Source organism: Lactuca serriola, chromosome 9, assembly GCF_051521515.1.
Source record: "Lactuca serriola cultivar US96UC23 chromosome 9, Lser_US96UC23_V15, whole genome shotgun sequence".
Lineage (NCBI taxonomy): Eukaryota > Viridiplantae > Streptophyta > Magnoliopsida > Asterales > Asteraceae > Lactuca > Lactuca serriola.
Genome location: NC_136416.1, coordinates 183,178,340 through 183,195,548, shown reverse-complemented (window position 1 = coordinate 183,195,548; position 17,209 = coordinate 183,178,340). Strand labels below are relative to the sequence as shown.

Sequence of the window (17,209 nt, the reverse complement as noted above, 5' to 3'; positions counted from 1 at the left end):
AAGGTCAGTCAGAGAGTCATGGGGAGTACTGAGGTAGTGCTCAAGACTACTGAGAGGATACAGCAGGTCCGGAGCAGGCTTCAGACTGCTTAGAGTCGACAAAAAAGTTATGCCGATAAACAACGTTCAGACTTGGAGTTTTAGGTGGGCGACATAGTTCTCCTGAAGGTGTCACCTTGGAAAGGTGTCATCCGGTTTAGGAAACGGGGCAAGTTGGGCCCTAGGTACATCGGTCCGTTCAGGGTTTTGGCTCCGGTGGGCCGGGTTGCTTATCGTTTGGATCTTCTAGCAAAACTCAGCCAGATCCACAACACTTTTCATGTCTCCCAGCTACGGAAGTGCCTGGTGGATGACTCTGCAATTGTACCTTTAGAGGATATTTAGGTTGATGATAGTCTGAACTACATTGAGAGACCAGTAGCCATTCTTGACAAGAAAACAAAGGATCTAAGGAATAAGAGAGTAGAGTTGGTGAAAGCACAATGGCAACACCTTTAGGGTTCGGAGTGGACTTGGGAGCCAAAGGAGGAGATGAGGGAGCATTACCCGGAGTTGTTCATGGCGACAGACCTCAAGGACGAAGTCTGATTTAAGTGGGGGAGAATTGTAATGCCCGGTCTAGGTATTATTTACATTTTGGTCCTTTATATATTTAATTATTGATTAAGGACCTTGTGATTATTAAGTTTGGAGAAAATAAGGACCATTTCTGCCAAAACAGGAAAATAGAGGCGGAGCACGAACGCGGGGCATTCCCCGGAGGAACGCACTGCGTTCCAGTTTTGAATGTAAACCCTAAATTTTAGGGTTTAGGACCTATATAAATAACATTATGTCCTATCCTCCAGCCTCCTTACCAGCCTCTCAACATCATAAACCCTAGATAGCCTCTCATCCCTCATCCTTGTATGTTTTTTAAATTTGTGAAGTTCTTGGTGGTGTTTAGAAGCTTGAAAGAAGAAAAGAGAAGCTAGTGAAGAGGAACTTGAGTATCTTGAGCTCTTAGACCCGGGATAGCATCATCATTTGGGACATTTGGAGGTATAAAGCTCACAACTTTCCTCAAATATGATTAGATCTAGATTAATGATGTTTTGGACCTTTTGGTCCCAAGAATGGATCTTTACAATTCAAATTCGTTTCTAGGCCCATGGTTGTTACCCTTAGTGTCATTTGAGTCCCTAAGATAGAAAAGTGCCATCTTTGAGGTCTTAATGGGTTTATGCAAGAGTTATGGCCATCTTTATGAAAGTTGATTGTTATTTCTTGAGATTGGGACTTCTAGGTGCATGCAAAGTCACCAAGTCCGTGACTTTATGATTTTAGGGGTCCTACATAGCTCAGATATATGTTTAGATAGCATGGCTTAAGCATTAAGTGCTTAATGGCCGGTTTTTTGGGTTCTGGACACGAACGCCCTGCGTAAGGCTTGGGAACGCGCTACGTTCCCGTTGAGACTCGCGACCTGGATTGCAATGGAACGCCCAACATTCCACAAGGGAACGCCTTGCGTTCGTAACTCAGTGGGCCTTTTGGGCTATTCCCTTGGACTATGCCGTTTGGGCTTACTGGATTATTTTTGGGCTGTTAATGGAATAGGTCACATGTTGGGCTTGATGGAAGGGTCCATTTGAGGAGTTGGGCCCAATTTAGAAAATTAGGCCATAAGTGGGCCAGTAGTGGGATTGGGACAAGTTATATTGAATTGGGCCTTCACGTTATGGATTTGGGCCTAGGTCATGGGCCAAACTAGACCAGGGGTAAAATAGTCATTTTACCCTAAGAAGGATTATTGGATTTTAACTAAGTGTCATTTTGGTAATGATAGTCGGGGAGTCGCGAGAGCAGCCGTTATAGATTCCTTACTATGAGATTTAGCAGTTAGCTTTGCAAGGTGAGTCTTCTCCTATAGAAACGGGTCTAAGGCACCAATGCCAGCCCATTTATGTGTGATAGTAGATTCCGGACTAGGGTCCTATGCCGGGCAGTGCCCGATGTAGGTTTATATGTTTATGTGTTCTGGACTTCGGTCTGATGCCGAGGCAAGCCCGAGGAACGTTTGTATGCTTAATGTCTTCTTGATTCTTGCATGTGTTTTTTTATATGTTTCGGACATCGGTCTTGGGAAAGCCCGAGGAATGTTTGTATGATTCCGAATTTCGGTCCAATGTTTGGCGGGGCCCGAGGAATGTTTATATGTTTATGTTGTATGATTGTTTATCTATATGTTGATATGTTCATATGTGAGCTTTGCTCGATGCCGGGAAGGGCCAGATGTCGGACTCAGTTCGATGCCAGGCAGGGCCCGATGTAGCGGGCAAGGCCCAAGTTATGTGATTATGTGCATGCTATGTGGTAGTTTGGGGAGACTCGCTAACTTTCGTGCTTACATTAGGACTTTCTTTTTCGGACCAAATGACATGTCCGATGAAAGTAAATGAAAGTAAATGACCAATTTACCCTTCTGTTTACAAATGATGCCGAATGATAAAGCATTACGAGCATCCACATCCAACTGAAACACCATCCATGTGATTTGGAAATTAAACTCGATACAAATCATACCAAATCCTCAGGAACCTGAGGGTTGTGTCTATGCCTCTCTTCTTGGGTCACAACTGGACCTTTTGTGTCCACGGTTCCAACCGAACCCTGACCCTTACGCCTACTTTTCGAACTACCCCCACCCTGTCCCTGGCTCGCTATAATTCCCGACTGAAGTGCCTCAAGGTACAATACCTTCACCAAATTCTTCAACTTCCTCCTAAAAGTTGGCAATCTAGACATCGAACCCACTATACCCTGCAACCTGTAATCAGAACATGCATTGGACTGAGACTGAGACTGATACTGATGCTGATTCAATAAGATGTGAAATATAACATACCGTCGTATGATAGCTTGTAATTGTGCTCGTCTGACATGATCCGCGGATGGGAAACCGGTATCATCCCAATCTTCGGGTCTCTCGTTCTTGTTCCTCATCACGAGCTTTTTCAAACAAAACTCTTCATCTTCACTCAATTCAAGCCCCTTGATTTGCTCCTTCATTATCAAAAGTGGCCCAATGAACCACTCAAATACTTTATCCCTCGGTAAATTTGTCCTCGTTAGCTCCACCTCATCCGCTAAAACAACAATTACAAATCATACAAAAAGTCTTTCGCGACAAAAATTACGGGTGTCGCTAATGGTTAGCAGAACTTACAAATAATTAAACCCGATGATTCAGATTTTGCTGAAGCGAGAAGACACTGTAATATAGACCATGCGGGTAATTTGATCCCTAGTTTCTTACATTTCCCCTTCACTATACATTCTTCAATGTCTTTAACTTCTATCAAACCATCGCGAAAAAGTATTCTTCCATTCACCTCACATGACTTGAACAACCAATCCCAAACTTGCACAGGTGTGTACTGTTGAAGAGCCTGTTTCAAAGTTTTTGAACGTTGTGAAACCAATCTTGACCCTCTTGAGCTTTCCTTTTCGTTCTTCATATCAATTGAATTCCTTCTCTCTAATCCATCAGATGCTTTCATGTTCTCACGATATCTTGGTCTGCAATTGAAAAGATTTCCAGAAAAAAAACCATCAAGAACACGATCAAAATTGAAAAGTAGTGACGATATATAGTTATATACGTATACCTAGGAAAGCATGATCCTTCTCTTAAGTAAAGCAAGTCGTTTGTGTACTCATCAAATAATGAAACCACAGCCACGATGTACGCAAATCCAAACTTGATTGAATCTTCCTGAAAAAGAAAAGCAGATTTAGCGACTTTGTGTTACGAATTTGGAATTAGTGATGGGTTTCTGGTTTTTAGTCAAACCTGGTGGACGATTATGGCGCTATATAGAGCAAGACCAAAACTGGAGAAGAGAGATGCGATTACAGCTCCGGCGACTGCTAAAGGCCATAAGACGATGGCAAGTCCGGCGAAAGGCACACAGACAGTTTCCAGAAAAGGGCCTTCTCTCCCGATTAAGTCTTCTAATAGTCTCTTCCATCCGATAATCAACATGTATGGACTCTTCCATAGAGCAACGCCGGTTATCAGAGGTACGTCGATGGCGATGGCGATGGGGATGATGAATAGACTCTTTGGCAATTTGGATAATCTGTGATGTCATCGGAAAAGTTCGGAAATCCATGAATTTTACAAACTGGGTGTTGTTGAGAACTATAAGAAAGATTGGATTTTTATCATTTTAGGTACCTGATGTCGACTGGTTTCTCGCCGGCGGGAATTTCTTCACTGAGATCGTCCATGAATGAGAAGTAAGAATGGAAGCAAAAATCTGTAAAATCTCGAACCACAGTGCAACTTCCTTCGAGTGTAGAAAAACATCCATCCTGAAGCAAGAAATCAGAAGAGAAATTGTTGACTATTCATTAATCGGGATTTTTTGATGTTTGATAATAGTGCTACTTACAACAAAGCAATGGAAGCACTTGTCTTTGTGATCTGTGCCAATAACTTCAAAAGTTGCGATTAACGGAGAGAAAAACCCAAAACCTATTCCGCCGAGGAGGCTACCGACGATGGCGACAACAGGCCATAGTACAAGAGGAAGAGGTAAGAACAGAAGAACAAGCAATTTCAACACCCATCCAACCCTTTTAGTCCTGCAAATTCAGTTTCCAAATAGATCTGAAAATTGCAATATGAAATAATTAGTAATTGATTCTATTGTTCTGAGTTCTGACGAAGTTACTTGAGAACACAGTAGTATGTCCAGAAGAAATGCGCCGGCCAAAGTCCGATAGCCACCGACGAATTTCCGACCACCATTATCATTACCACAATTGGGCCAATTATCACCCCTGAAACTCAAAAGATTGTCGATTTCTTAAATGGTTATTGTGAAACTTTTCACCCATAAACTTCAAAATGGATTTTTTTATACCTTTAAGCAGACCGAGAGAAAGGAGGAGGAGGAAGAAAGGAAGGAAGGAGACGAAGCTCCATAGTTTAGCGATAAACCCTCTTGGTACTTTCATTCTCTAATCAATCTAGAAACATAAGATATTCAATCCCAATTTACAGGGTTTCTTCTTCGTTGGTGTGGATTTAAGAAGAGGATTTGTCAAGAACTCTAAAATATCGAGCAATTATCAGGTTTTCATCTCTTGTCTTGTTCTGAGGTGTGCGATTAAGGGTTGGGGTTCATCAAGAACTCTGGATTAGAAAACAGAGAGAGAATCTGTGCGTGATTCAAACAGAGGAATCAAAGGGGATGATTTGGTTTGTGTAATTTAGGTATAAGGGTTTGACTGTACCAAACTCCAACTTTTCGTAATAAGTTCTTAACTTCTTTTTTCTGAAAAAAGGAAGAGAGTGGATGAAGAAAGGAGATTACGTGGAGCACAGCCATGGCTGTTCTTTGCACGTGGCTGCCTTAAAATAGCTTCCCGCCACAACACCAATGACAGTTTACACAACCACGGTTGTCGCGGCTTTTTGTCGCTTTCTTCGTAACTGACGTTTTCTTCTTTTCCTCTTTACAATTTAATAATATATATTTTAAATTTAAAAGAAGTTACAGGTTTCAAACTATACTATAGCATGTCGTTATCTAATTTATATGCGAAATACAACATTCATTAGTCATCATCTTTACTATTCATCTTGTATTTTTATAAATAGCAAAATTAAACATTTTTCTTAAATCGAAATTAGCATCCACAAAATAAATACTAAACATAAGCACTACATTACTGAAAAAGAAAGCCATATAATAGTAATTGTCTTTGATTTTTTAAGAAAGTTGATTCAGGAAAGTGATGGACGTATCAATGAAATGAAAAGGTTACAAGAACTTGACGAATTAATCTTCAGATTTTTTGACTCTTATTTATTTTTTAATTTCACATATTATTTTTTATATGTTTAAAAGGTTTATAGAATAAAAACAAATTATAATATCTATAACTTTTTTTTGTTAACGGCATCTTGTTTGGAATATTTCTAGGTATCCACCTCCTCCATTCTTGTTTCTAGGTATCATATGGGCTATATATGGAGGGTCTAGAACAAGAAGATTTTCGAACAAATAATTACATGACACATTGATTATTTTAGAGGATACAAAACTCAGGGGATGCCCTTCTTATATATGGATCTCAATTCTCAAGTCTGACTAAATAAAAGAAAATTAAATTAGATCGGTTTAAATGGCTGTGTGATCTCATCTTCCACATCACATCATTATATAACAGGTTGTGCCTTCTTATTGGTCATTGCATTAACCTGTAACTCTTGTTTAGGGAAGATGAAGAGTATCTCAGAATGCTACATCTCCCTTTACTTTAACTGCAATCTGGACACACACATCTATATAAGCATATCCCAATTACTGTGTGTTTCAATGCGTGTTTTTAATAGACATGAACATATCAAACAGAAAAGAAAGATGGATCGATTGTTATAACAGTTCCCAGAAGATATTACTCATTGCCGGTCCTGAGGATTCAAATGCCTAAGACGAGCCGGGAAAAAAAAGGCCCTTGGGCCCTAACATGTAATGAATGAATGATCGATTGTTACCAAGGGCGGAACATAACCATTAAAACTAAAGAGACCGAGATACCAAAGGAAGCGAATACATATTATTTTTCAAAAGCTAATTTATATTTTTATTTAGTATGATGTTACTAGAAATGGAAAACAAAATCATATTTTACAACTATTCTATTTTATCCATATTAGCATTTTCAATCGATTCGTCTTTCGCAATTGAAATAACAAATGTTTAAAGTACATTCATCCTCTAGTAAAACTAAAACAAAATTGACAATCTTAAAATTAACAAATGATCCATAATTCAGAAGGAACACATAGTCAAGTTAATGCCAGTTTATTGTTAATTTATTGTTGTTTAAAAGAAAAAAAGGAATCCAAAAAAAACCTTTTAATTCCAATATACTAATAGAACTTGAAAAGCAAAAGCTGTCAAAAGAAAAAGCTTTTAGCTTTTTACCTTGTACGCTTTTAGCTTTCTACTCTACTATAACATAGCATTGAATAGGCGACAAGAGTTTTTCGTATATCAATGACAAATAATAAAAACACATTCAAATAGAGAGGCAAGAGCAAAACGAGATATATTAGAGAGAGGGAGAGTAATACACATACAGTGAGAGCTCCAAACAGCGAGATCTCTGAATCTGAGATGGGCAAGATGCGTATTCGATCAGAGCGACGCACTGGGGCTATGGGGGAGAAGGTTTACGGCATTGACCAGAGCCATCTTTAAGGCGGCGACAAGAACTAGAGTACCATGGTTAGGGTTTTTAGTTTTTACATTTTAGATTTGTTTTCTCTGTTATTTGTGATTTTTGTAAAAGTTTAGATGATCTAAAATTTGTGGGCTTTCTGAATCCGATGAGTTTAAATGTTGATTATGATTTGTAAAGTTTTAATTTTTAGATTTCAGATTACTAATTTTTTTTATAGATTTTATCGGGTTATTTTTTTAGATTTTATCGGGTTAGAATACTCTTAAGTCTTAACAGTTTACTCTCAAAATCTCGAAGTGTATCTTATATTTTTTTTTTGGGCCCCTAAAGAATTTGGGCCCTGTGCAAATGTCCCTTTTGCCCCCCTTTAAGGTGAAGGTGATTTCTCATTTTCCGCATGTCTAGCTCGAGCCTTTCGCACTGCTACAAACATGGTAGCTACTTCATATCTTGATGAAGGTAGGCGTATATACGGAAGAATAAATTATATTTTTTTTTATATCTATGAAATGAGTCAAACTTGATTTGTTCTTTTCGTAGGCTTTTCATGTTTCTGTTATGCTATTTTAGAGAATGACAACTCTTAAATTTTTTGTGTTCATATCAGTTTATGTGACGTTTTGATGATGAAATAACATTTTGTTTGTCTAGGCGATGTGTTGTACGATTAATTAGTTAATTTTATAATCATATTAATATATATAAAATTATTTTATAAAAGAAATTAGCTAGCTTTTTTTTTTTCAAAATCTACAAATTATTCATAGATTGGCTAGTCGAAACGCATTGGACGGGCGTACCACACCTTGAAGAACTGGAGAGATTAGGCTGCTTATTGTTGTACGAAGTTGATGTCTACAAGATGCACACTCACCCCATTCTCAAGAAAATGAAGTTCGACATCATCATCTTCAACTTCCCTCATGCGGGTCATTATGATTACTTACGTGAAAGTGACCAGGAATTGATCCAGTAAGATGTTTATCCTCTTAGTTAGAGTACCAATGCATGCATCGATGTTTGTACTAGTGTGCATGATTGTGTTGTACATATGTGATGTGATGACAGGATGCATAGGGAGTTGGTAGGAGCTTACTTCAGAAGTGCAAGCAAGATGTTGAGTAAAGGAGGTGAGGTGCATATAAGGCATCGAGATGATCCTCCGTATTACAGATGGGATGTTATTTCGCTGGCTGCTGAAGCAGGTTTGAATTTGAAGGAGAAAGTGTTGTTTGATAAAAGTATGTATCCTGGTTATCATCACAAAAGAGGAGGGGTATAAATACTAACAAGACTTTTCCTATCGGATACGCTTTTACTTTTAAGTTTGTTCTTGATTTACCAAAGGTGGATGATCTTCATCCAAAGAATTATGAAGAAGTTAGGGTATTAGAGGCTCATGATAAGGAAGTTTGTGTATTAGAGATGAAGGATCGAGTTCATGGGGATGAGGTTTATATATCAGAGATGAAGGGTCAAATTCATGGTGATGAGGCTCATGCAATGAAGAATAAAGATCAAGCACATGAAGATCTTCATGATGCTCAATCATTAGAGATGAAGGATCAAGTTCATGTTCATCCAGAAAAAGATGGCATAGCTAATCATGGTGATGAAGTTCATGTTTTGAAGATGAAAGGTCAGGTTCATGGTGATGATCAGATTCATGCATCAAATATGAAGGATGATCAAGATTATGGTGATGAGGGTCATGTATCACATACGAGGAGTATTGTCAATGAGCAACATGAAAACACGTCTGATCAGTTTCTTGATGTTTATGTATTAAAGATAGAGGATGACATCCATGAATATGAACATCATATGAAGAATGATGAAGTTAATGTGGATCTTGAAGTTCATGTACTAGAGATGAAGGATCAAGATTATGGCGATGAGGTTCATGCATCACATATGAAAGATCAAGTTTATGACCAGAATCCAAAGAATGATGAAATTCCTGATCATGATGATGAAGTTGATGTATTAGAAATGAAATATGAAGTAGAAGATGATGGTGTTCATGTATTAGAGATGAAGGATACAGAGAAGAATGATCAAGTTCATGATGTATTGGAGATGAGTGATGATGTCCATAACCATGTCCATGAACATCATGTGAAGAATGATGAGGTTAATGTGGATCTTGTTGTTAATGTACTAGAGAGGACGAATCTTGTTGAAGAACAACATATGAAGAATGATAATTATGATGATCTCAATGTTCATCTGTTAGAGACGAAGGATCATGGTCATAAACAAAATAAAGATAATCATAATGATATTCATAAACAAGAGGGGTTTATTAGGGCATCCACAATGCATTGAACTCCATAGAGTTCAATGGATTGCCACATCATTTTTCTAAATTCCATACAACTCAATCAATTTTTCCTACCTTTCAACTCTACAAAGTTCAATAAAAAGTTACAAAAGCTAATTTATAGTATGTATTTAAGATTAGAAAACTTTCCTTTTTCCCATTGAAGAGTTCAATGGCCATTGAACTCCAAGTCCATTGAATGCCAAGGTGGCATCTCACTATGGTAGAGTTTCATCCATTGAATGACAACTAGACTTGCCACCTCATTCAACTTTCCCATTGAACTCACCATACTGGATGCTCTTAATTTAATGGATGCAATCAAAGATGGTGATGTCAATGTATCAGAAATGAAGAGTTATGTTCATGATCATCATATTGTTACAGAAAAGAAAGATGGGTTTGAAGATAATATAGATGGTTATCTACATGCTCATCAAGATCATATTCAACCATGATGATAATGGCGATTTAATGGAGATCAAACAAAGATCATGTTCATGCATGATGATTATGGTGAATTTTAATGAAAAGGATGAATGAATCAGCAATGTTTGATCGTATGACCGAGTTCAAAAATTGTTACCTTTTGAGGAGAGAAGGTAAGAGAATTTACATTTGAAACTGAAATTATAATACAAAAAATTATATATATATATATATATATATATATATATATATATATATATATATATTCTTGCAGACTCTAAAAATTGTTTTAATATCCTTGAAAACTTTAATTTACACTTACATATATATATATATATATATATATATATATATATATATATATATATATATATATATATATATATATATATATTCTTGCAGACTCTAAAAATTGTTTTAATATCCTTGAAAACTTTAATTTACACTTACATACATCCAAAACTATAAAAATTAAATAAATATCTAAGATCATATTTTAATTAGAATTATATCAATTTTTTATTAAACTTTTTATATAATATTCAGAATTATGTCCTAGTTTACCAAATTGCTCTTTTCTCTTTCTTCACTCAATTATGCTCTCTTCTTTGTTACTTCAATACATCTCGCTCGATAAATTTAACAAACTGTCTCCCTCGTCTTCTCTTCCTTGCTCTACCAACTACCACCACCAGGAAACCTCCGTGCGGCCATTCCTGTCATGCTACTTCGAATAACCAGTAAGCCGACTACTCATAATTATGATTGGTCCTCAATGATGGATTATTGGTTTCCTGGTTAATGCTTTGTTATAATCTGTTTGGAATTAGATGCTTAATTTGTGAAGTAATTTATTTTGGACGGCTTAATTTGTGTTGCATTATACTGATATGTGTATAATTTATGGTTGGGTTTTTCCATTGATACCCTAGTGTTTGTGTATTGCTTTCATTTCTGGTAACTGTACTTTGAGAGTTTGGTGCATTTGGCCTCAAGAACCGAATCGACTAAATTGATGTTCCCATTAGATCCTTTCCTTTTGTGTCTATTAATTTCCAGCCCCAAGAAGAATCTTTATTACTTATAGTAAGTTTATTAGGAGTCGACAAAGAAATTGCAGCTACATGTCCTATTTTTATGATCAATTCTTTGACCTTTGTGGCTTATCGAAAGCTTATGGCTTAATCTTTATATGTTTCGTTCCCACAATCAATTCTCAATGGAGATGGTTGGTGGTGAGATTGTAAATGTGTTGAAGAGCTATTTCTTTTCCCTAATAGAATTAGATTCTTAATTCTTCATCTTATGGGGATGTTGGCATGGCTTCATCCAATTTGGTGTGGATTCTTAATTATAATTATTGTTGTTTGATAGAAGTAATGCATCTGTGTTTCAGGAAAGGTTGCTATGATGGGTTTTATAAGCAGATGAAGAGTGCAGAACTCATAAAATCCCAATCCAAAACCTCATTTCAATCAATGGTCTCATTTCACTTTGGATTGAGATGAAATACATACAGAAGAAGACGATATACCAATATTGAAGGCTTGTGATTTAATTTGGAATTTAATTAGAAAAAGGTATTTTGGTAACCTAATATATAATTTTGAATATTAGATAAAACCTTAATAAAAAATTAATGTAATTCTAAGTAAAATATGATTTTGGATATGTATGTATTTGTTATAGTTTTGGATGGATATGGGTGTAATTTCAAAGTTTGCAAGGATATTAAAGTAATATTTAGAGTTTGCAAGGATATATATGAAATTTTCCCAGTAATTTAAAATGGAAAAAACATTATAAATGGTCCCTGTGTTTTTTAAAAATCTGAGATAGTCATTAAGTTCAAAAAACTGTGGCTTCAAAACTTTTAACAAAAGATCATTGTTGCTCACTTCATCAAATTTTTTCCGTTAACTGAAGGACATTTCCATCATTTCACTACCACATAGACCATTTATGAAGTTTTTTGTTATTTAAAACATAGAAAAAAATATAATTATTTAATATAGAAAAGGTCTCTCTCTCTATCTCTATGTGTGTGTGTGTGATTTGTGTGGTTACTATGTATACAGTTTTCTTAAATCTGGATTTTCTTTTGTTTTTGGGGGTTGCGATTTTAACTATATGTTCTCCGTTTTCAATTTGAAAGCCTTTTATATACAAACAATTTTACGTTTTTTTTTGGATTTGAGAATTTGAAAATTGATTGTTTGCATATGGAGCTAGATGATGATTTGGCGAGATTCCATTTTGCAGGGCTTCACCAAAGAGATCATATTTGATTGATTGATCGAATATGGAGCATCTTCCTGTTGAAGTCATCGACAACATCCTCTTTCCTCTCGGCGCCGCTCATAACGTGGTAACCAATTGCCAGAAATGGTGAGAAGCCTGGCGCAACCACCTTCACATAGTCTCCTTCAACTCAAAATACGGGCCTGTTTATCACGAAATCACAACAAGCAGACTCGAAATCCTCATCACTCAAACAATCTTCCAAACCACCGACCTCTAATCTCTTTCTATCATCATGTACGACATCGACGAGTTCTTTGTTGCCCTTGTAATCGCCTGGCTCATGTACACCAGAAAATCCTTCCATCTACTACATTACAAACTAAGAACATCACCCACCATCAACATCATAAAGAAATTCGGTCATCAAAAACTCAAAATCTTAAATCTATCTCACAAAACCATAATCGGAGTCCAACCAAGTTATCAAAGATTCGCATGCTTAAAATGTCTCTCCTTATGTTACATCTCCATTTCAACAAAAACAAAACCCAAATCGGTTCGAGATTCCAGTTTGTGCATGGAACAATCTAGGCTAAATGCATCTTGAAGTCTAGGAGTGAAACATAATGGTGATGTGGAGGGTTTTGTTTATGTAATCCGTCAAACCATAGAAGGTTGGAGATATTCTTGAAACGTATTGTCCAAACAGATCCAAACAACCATGTATTTTAGATCGGAGAAATCAGTGTGAAAGAGGACATGATCAACCATTAGAACTCATAAATCTAATGCAGACATGTGGTTCTTTCATCATCATCGATTTGGATTTCATTTTTGTTGATTTCAATGGGATTTTGACATCATTTTTGGGGAAGACGCCATTAAAGAGCCATAGTGAAGGAATGAAAGAGGAAATAGGTGTTAACGGTGGGAGAGAGAGAGAGAGAGAGAGAGAGAGAGAGACTCTTTGTATATTAAATAATTATATTTTTTTAATAAAAAAACCTTCATAAATGGTCTATGTTACAATCAGTTTCGGATTGCTTCAGTATTTGGGGATGTAGCCCAATCATCAATTATCATGAGGCTTAGGGCCTTAGGGAAGAAAGGATTTGACCCTTTTTGGATGTGGGTGCTACAATTTAAGTGATTCGAGCGTTCGATGGCGTTTCGGAGCCCAATGGTATAATCGTAATTTGCTAGTTTTGGCCTTTATAAATTTTGGGTTCTTGTTCGGGAAGTTTTATGGCAATTGTGAGTTATTAGAAGCGTAGAGCTTCTCTTTACCTTTCTGTGGATATAAAGTTCATTGGAAATGGACTTGGGATGAAGGAGTTATGGTTGAATGAAGTTTGAGTGTTTTGGAGGCCCATCTAGTATGCGGGGCGTACTAGATATGTACACATGGCGTACTGAGTAGAGTAGTCTCGGGTGGTCTTCGAGTACGTCGAGCGTACCAAGAGGTACGCAGGGTGTACTCCCTTTAGCCATGAAACCCTAAATTGGGACCCTTAACCCTATTTAAACCTGATTTCTTTCATGAGCCTCATCTTTTATCAACCTCTAAGCCTCCTAAACCCTAGAAGTCGACCCTTAGCCTATATCTTGGATCTTTTAAGCCATTGTGAGGATCTTGGAGTATTTTTGTGCAATTTGAAGAGCTTGGAGCTTGTTGAAGAATCACCACCTGGAAATGAGCTAGTACATCAAAAGTTTGCCATCTTTTGCAATCCATTGAAGGTAAAAAGCTTTAATCTTGCTCATTCTTTGGTTAGATCTTCTTTTTGGGTTTGTTCATAGTCCTTTTAGCCTCTTTTGGTGGTCCTTGTGAGCTATGGCTGTTTCAGAGTTTTGATCTTGTAGATCTGGACGTTTTAGGTGTCCAAAGGCATAAAAAAATATGATCTTTATGGTTTATTTGGACTGATGCATGTGCTACCTTTCATTTAGCTCTTTTGAGCTCTAGAGTCCCATTAAGCCATGTATGCAAGTAAAGTTGCCAACTTTATTCCGATAAGTCATCCATGGGAAGCAGATCTGAGAACTTGAAGCAAGGACTTAAGTGGTTAAGTGCATAATGGAGAATGTTGGCGTTTAAGGGAGTACGATGGGCGTACCCATCTGGTACGTTGTGCGTACTGGCCCCAAAGGGTGTACGCTAGACGTACCAATTGAGTACGCGATACGTACTTGGCCTGTTGGAATTTTCTTGTTTAGTTGACTTGTTGTTCATGGAGTGTTGACCAGGTTTGACCATTAGTTATTTTGAGCCTTTTTGGATGTTGGACCTTCTCAGGTTAGGCCCATGATGGGTTTGGTTCCAATTTGGATATTTGGGCCTTAATGAGTCTTATGGTGTCATTTTGGGTTTGGGCTATCGTTCAGGCTTAGATTGCTTAGGGCTTTGTGGGGCCATCTATAGACAAGTGTTGGGTTTGGGGAAAAGTTAGTGGTCTTTAGGGTAAAGCCCATGTAAGGGTTTGGGCCCAACATGAACAATTAGGCCATAAGGGGGGGGGGGCTTTAGATGAATATTTGGTTTGCAAGCCTTTGATTGTGAGTTTGGCCGTAGTATTGGACCAAACTAGGTGAGGGGTAAAATGGTCTTTTTACCCCATATATCGATTATTGGATTGGATATTGGAACCCAAATGTTAATTTAATGTCTTCTTGTTTATTAGCGTATGGATTTTAGCGGATCTATAGTCAGAGATATATTCGTAGGTTCAGCTATCGACGTGAGTCTCCCTTCGTAAAATCCGTGGGTTGAAGGCACCAAGGCCGGCCCACTAGTTATGTTATAGTATGATGAGTGTCAGTTGTGCATGTTTTACTTGATGATTTCTATGTGATATTATGTGGTAGTGGTAGGGGTGAAATAGACCCGGTATCCGGTTGAAATAGACCGAAGGGGCAGGTCGAGCACCCAGATATGCTCGACATTATCCGGTTGAAATAGACCGAATGAGCAGATCGAGCACCTAGATATGCTCGACATTATCCGGTTGAAATAGACCGAAGGATCAGGTTGAGCACACAGATATGCTCAGCATTATCCGATTGAAATAAACCGAAGGGGGCAGGTCGAGCCCTCAGATATATGCTCGACAGCATCCGGTTGAAATAAACCGAAGGGGTAGGCTAGCACAAAGGTATGCTTGGCAGTATGTTTGCTATGTTTGGTATTTGGTATTTTCGAAACTCACTAAACTTTGTTCTTATAGTTTGTGGTTTATGGTTTCAGGTACTTCCGGTTCGAAAGGGAAGGGTCCAGCTTGATCGCAGCGCATACACCCGTATTTTTCCGCAATTCGTGATTTTGGGATTCTACTTTGATAATTGTTTTCCTCTGGAATACTTATAAATATTTGAATAAAGATAAATGAATGTTTGAATATGTATTAAAAATGAAAATTTTACCCTATAATTTTCGGTACGTTACAAGTTGGTATTAGAGCCTTGGTTTTGAGGGATTCAGGCATACTCTTGGGTATGCATGGACTCAAACTAATGGTTTGGTGAAATTTTTCATAAAATAAATGTTTATCAAAAAGGATTTGTAATCAAAGAAACGGGTATGCATGCAATCGTCTGATCTCAAGTAAGTGGTTCCTAGAATACCAATACATGTTTATTATGATATGTGATATGATTGTGAGAATTGCATTCTAGATTAGGGCTAAGGATCTGATCAATATTATATGATAGGAGAGGTTCCTTTATATGCTTGATTGTATGATCTTTAGAATTACATGCTAGTATGAATTCTGGATACGTGGATATAATAACTTGTTTAGTGTATGTTGGTTAGATTTTCTGTTGCCTGAATGTTGCTTGCTTTAGCAATGTGGATTAACTACTAAGTGAATATGCTAAGTCACATGTGGCACGGGTTAAATAATCTTACAGTTGTGGATCTGAACCTATTGCACATCTCTTGTTTAAGTCTAACCGTTCTATGGTTGAGTCTTCTACTCGAAGGATTATCTGATCTCCGTATGTGACTGTGTTCATGGGGTAGTTAGTTGACACTGGTGGGAGCTTTTCAGCAGCTGAGGGCAGGGTAAGGTCAGGAGCCTAGGAGAGCCTAGGATATGTTTCACTAGGTTTAGTGGCGTTGTTCAGTGAGTTTGGTGCATCATTTTGAGAAGTTGACTTAGAGGATTCAGGATGATTCCTGAGGAAAGTATGGATAGGTGTGGAAGGTAGTATTAGGCTCGTAATACTAAAAGCATATGATCCATACTTGAATCAGGGAGAGTCTTGGAGAATCTAAGAAGCTTATGGGAGGAGGTACAGGTTTTGGTTCCGGCTCAGGTGCAGGTACTGAGCCGATTAGCGAGCAGATGTGGGAGTTCATCTCATCAGAGATTTCTTGTAGTATTTTGGAGATGTTGGATGAGCACTGAAGGGTGTCCCGTGCTGAGGTCATGGCTATCGTTGGAGCTTGCACTCTCTCTTTTTGTGCGTTCCGTGCTTGTGGAGCTTCTACGTTCTATGGGGACAGGGACCCCATTTCCAGTAGGATGTGGTTAGTGGATGATGTGCACGGAAGTACCCACTAATTTATATATTTATAACCTAACAAATTTAGACTAACTATGCACTTATAGGCAGTGTACCTAGTTGGATTACAGTATAGCTTAGGTAAGTCGGGTGTCGATCACAGGGAACGGTGTTCTCAATTACTTTATTTACTACTAATTTAATCTAATTATTAACAAGCTAAAAGGATTTTTTTATCTAATTTTGCAAGTTTAGATGAACTTAAATCTTTAACAAAAACTTAATCAATAAACAAAACACTTCTTTTAGTTCGAATCCACTTTCAATCAATGGTTATACATTAGCTATAACTATTATTGTTGGTGACGAATTAAGATAGTATTAGTAATTTAGTTCTAAATCTACTAATCATTAATCAATTCATGTAATTCTATTTATGTTCATACAATAGTTAACATAGAA

At 37.4% G+C, this 17,209-nt stretch overlaps 1 protein-coding gene across 1 annotated transcript; it reads right to left on the bottom strand.

The window, feature by feature from the left end:
• Positions 1-2,510: 2,510 nt before the first annotated feature.
• LOC145076975 (putative membrane protein At3g27390) lies at positions 2,511-5,346 on the bottom strand. The gene is made up of 9 exons (XM_079022758.1): positions 4,914-5,346; positions 4,722-4,830; positions 4,440-4,632; positions 4,223-4,359; positions 3,836-4,124; positions 3,651-3,757; positions 3,209-3,561; positions 2,888-3,128; positions 2,511-2,809 (listed from the first exon to the last, which is right to left on the bottom strand). The coding sequence occupies exons 1-9, from the start codon at positions 5,005-5,007 to the stop codon at positions 2,560-2,562; spliced, it is 1,773 nt and encodes a 590-aa protein (XP_078878884.1). The 5' UTR covers positions 5,008-5,346; the 3' UTR covers positions 2,511-2,559.
• Between the last annotated feature and the right edge of the window lie 11,863 nt (positions 5,347-17,209).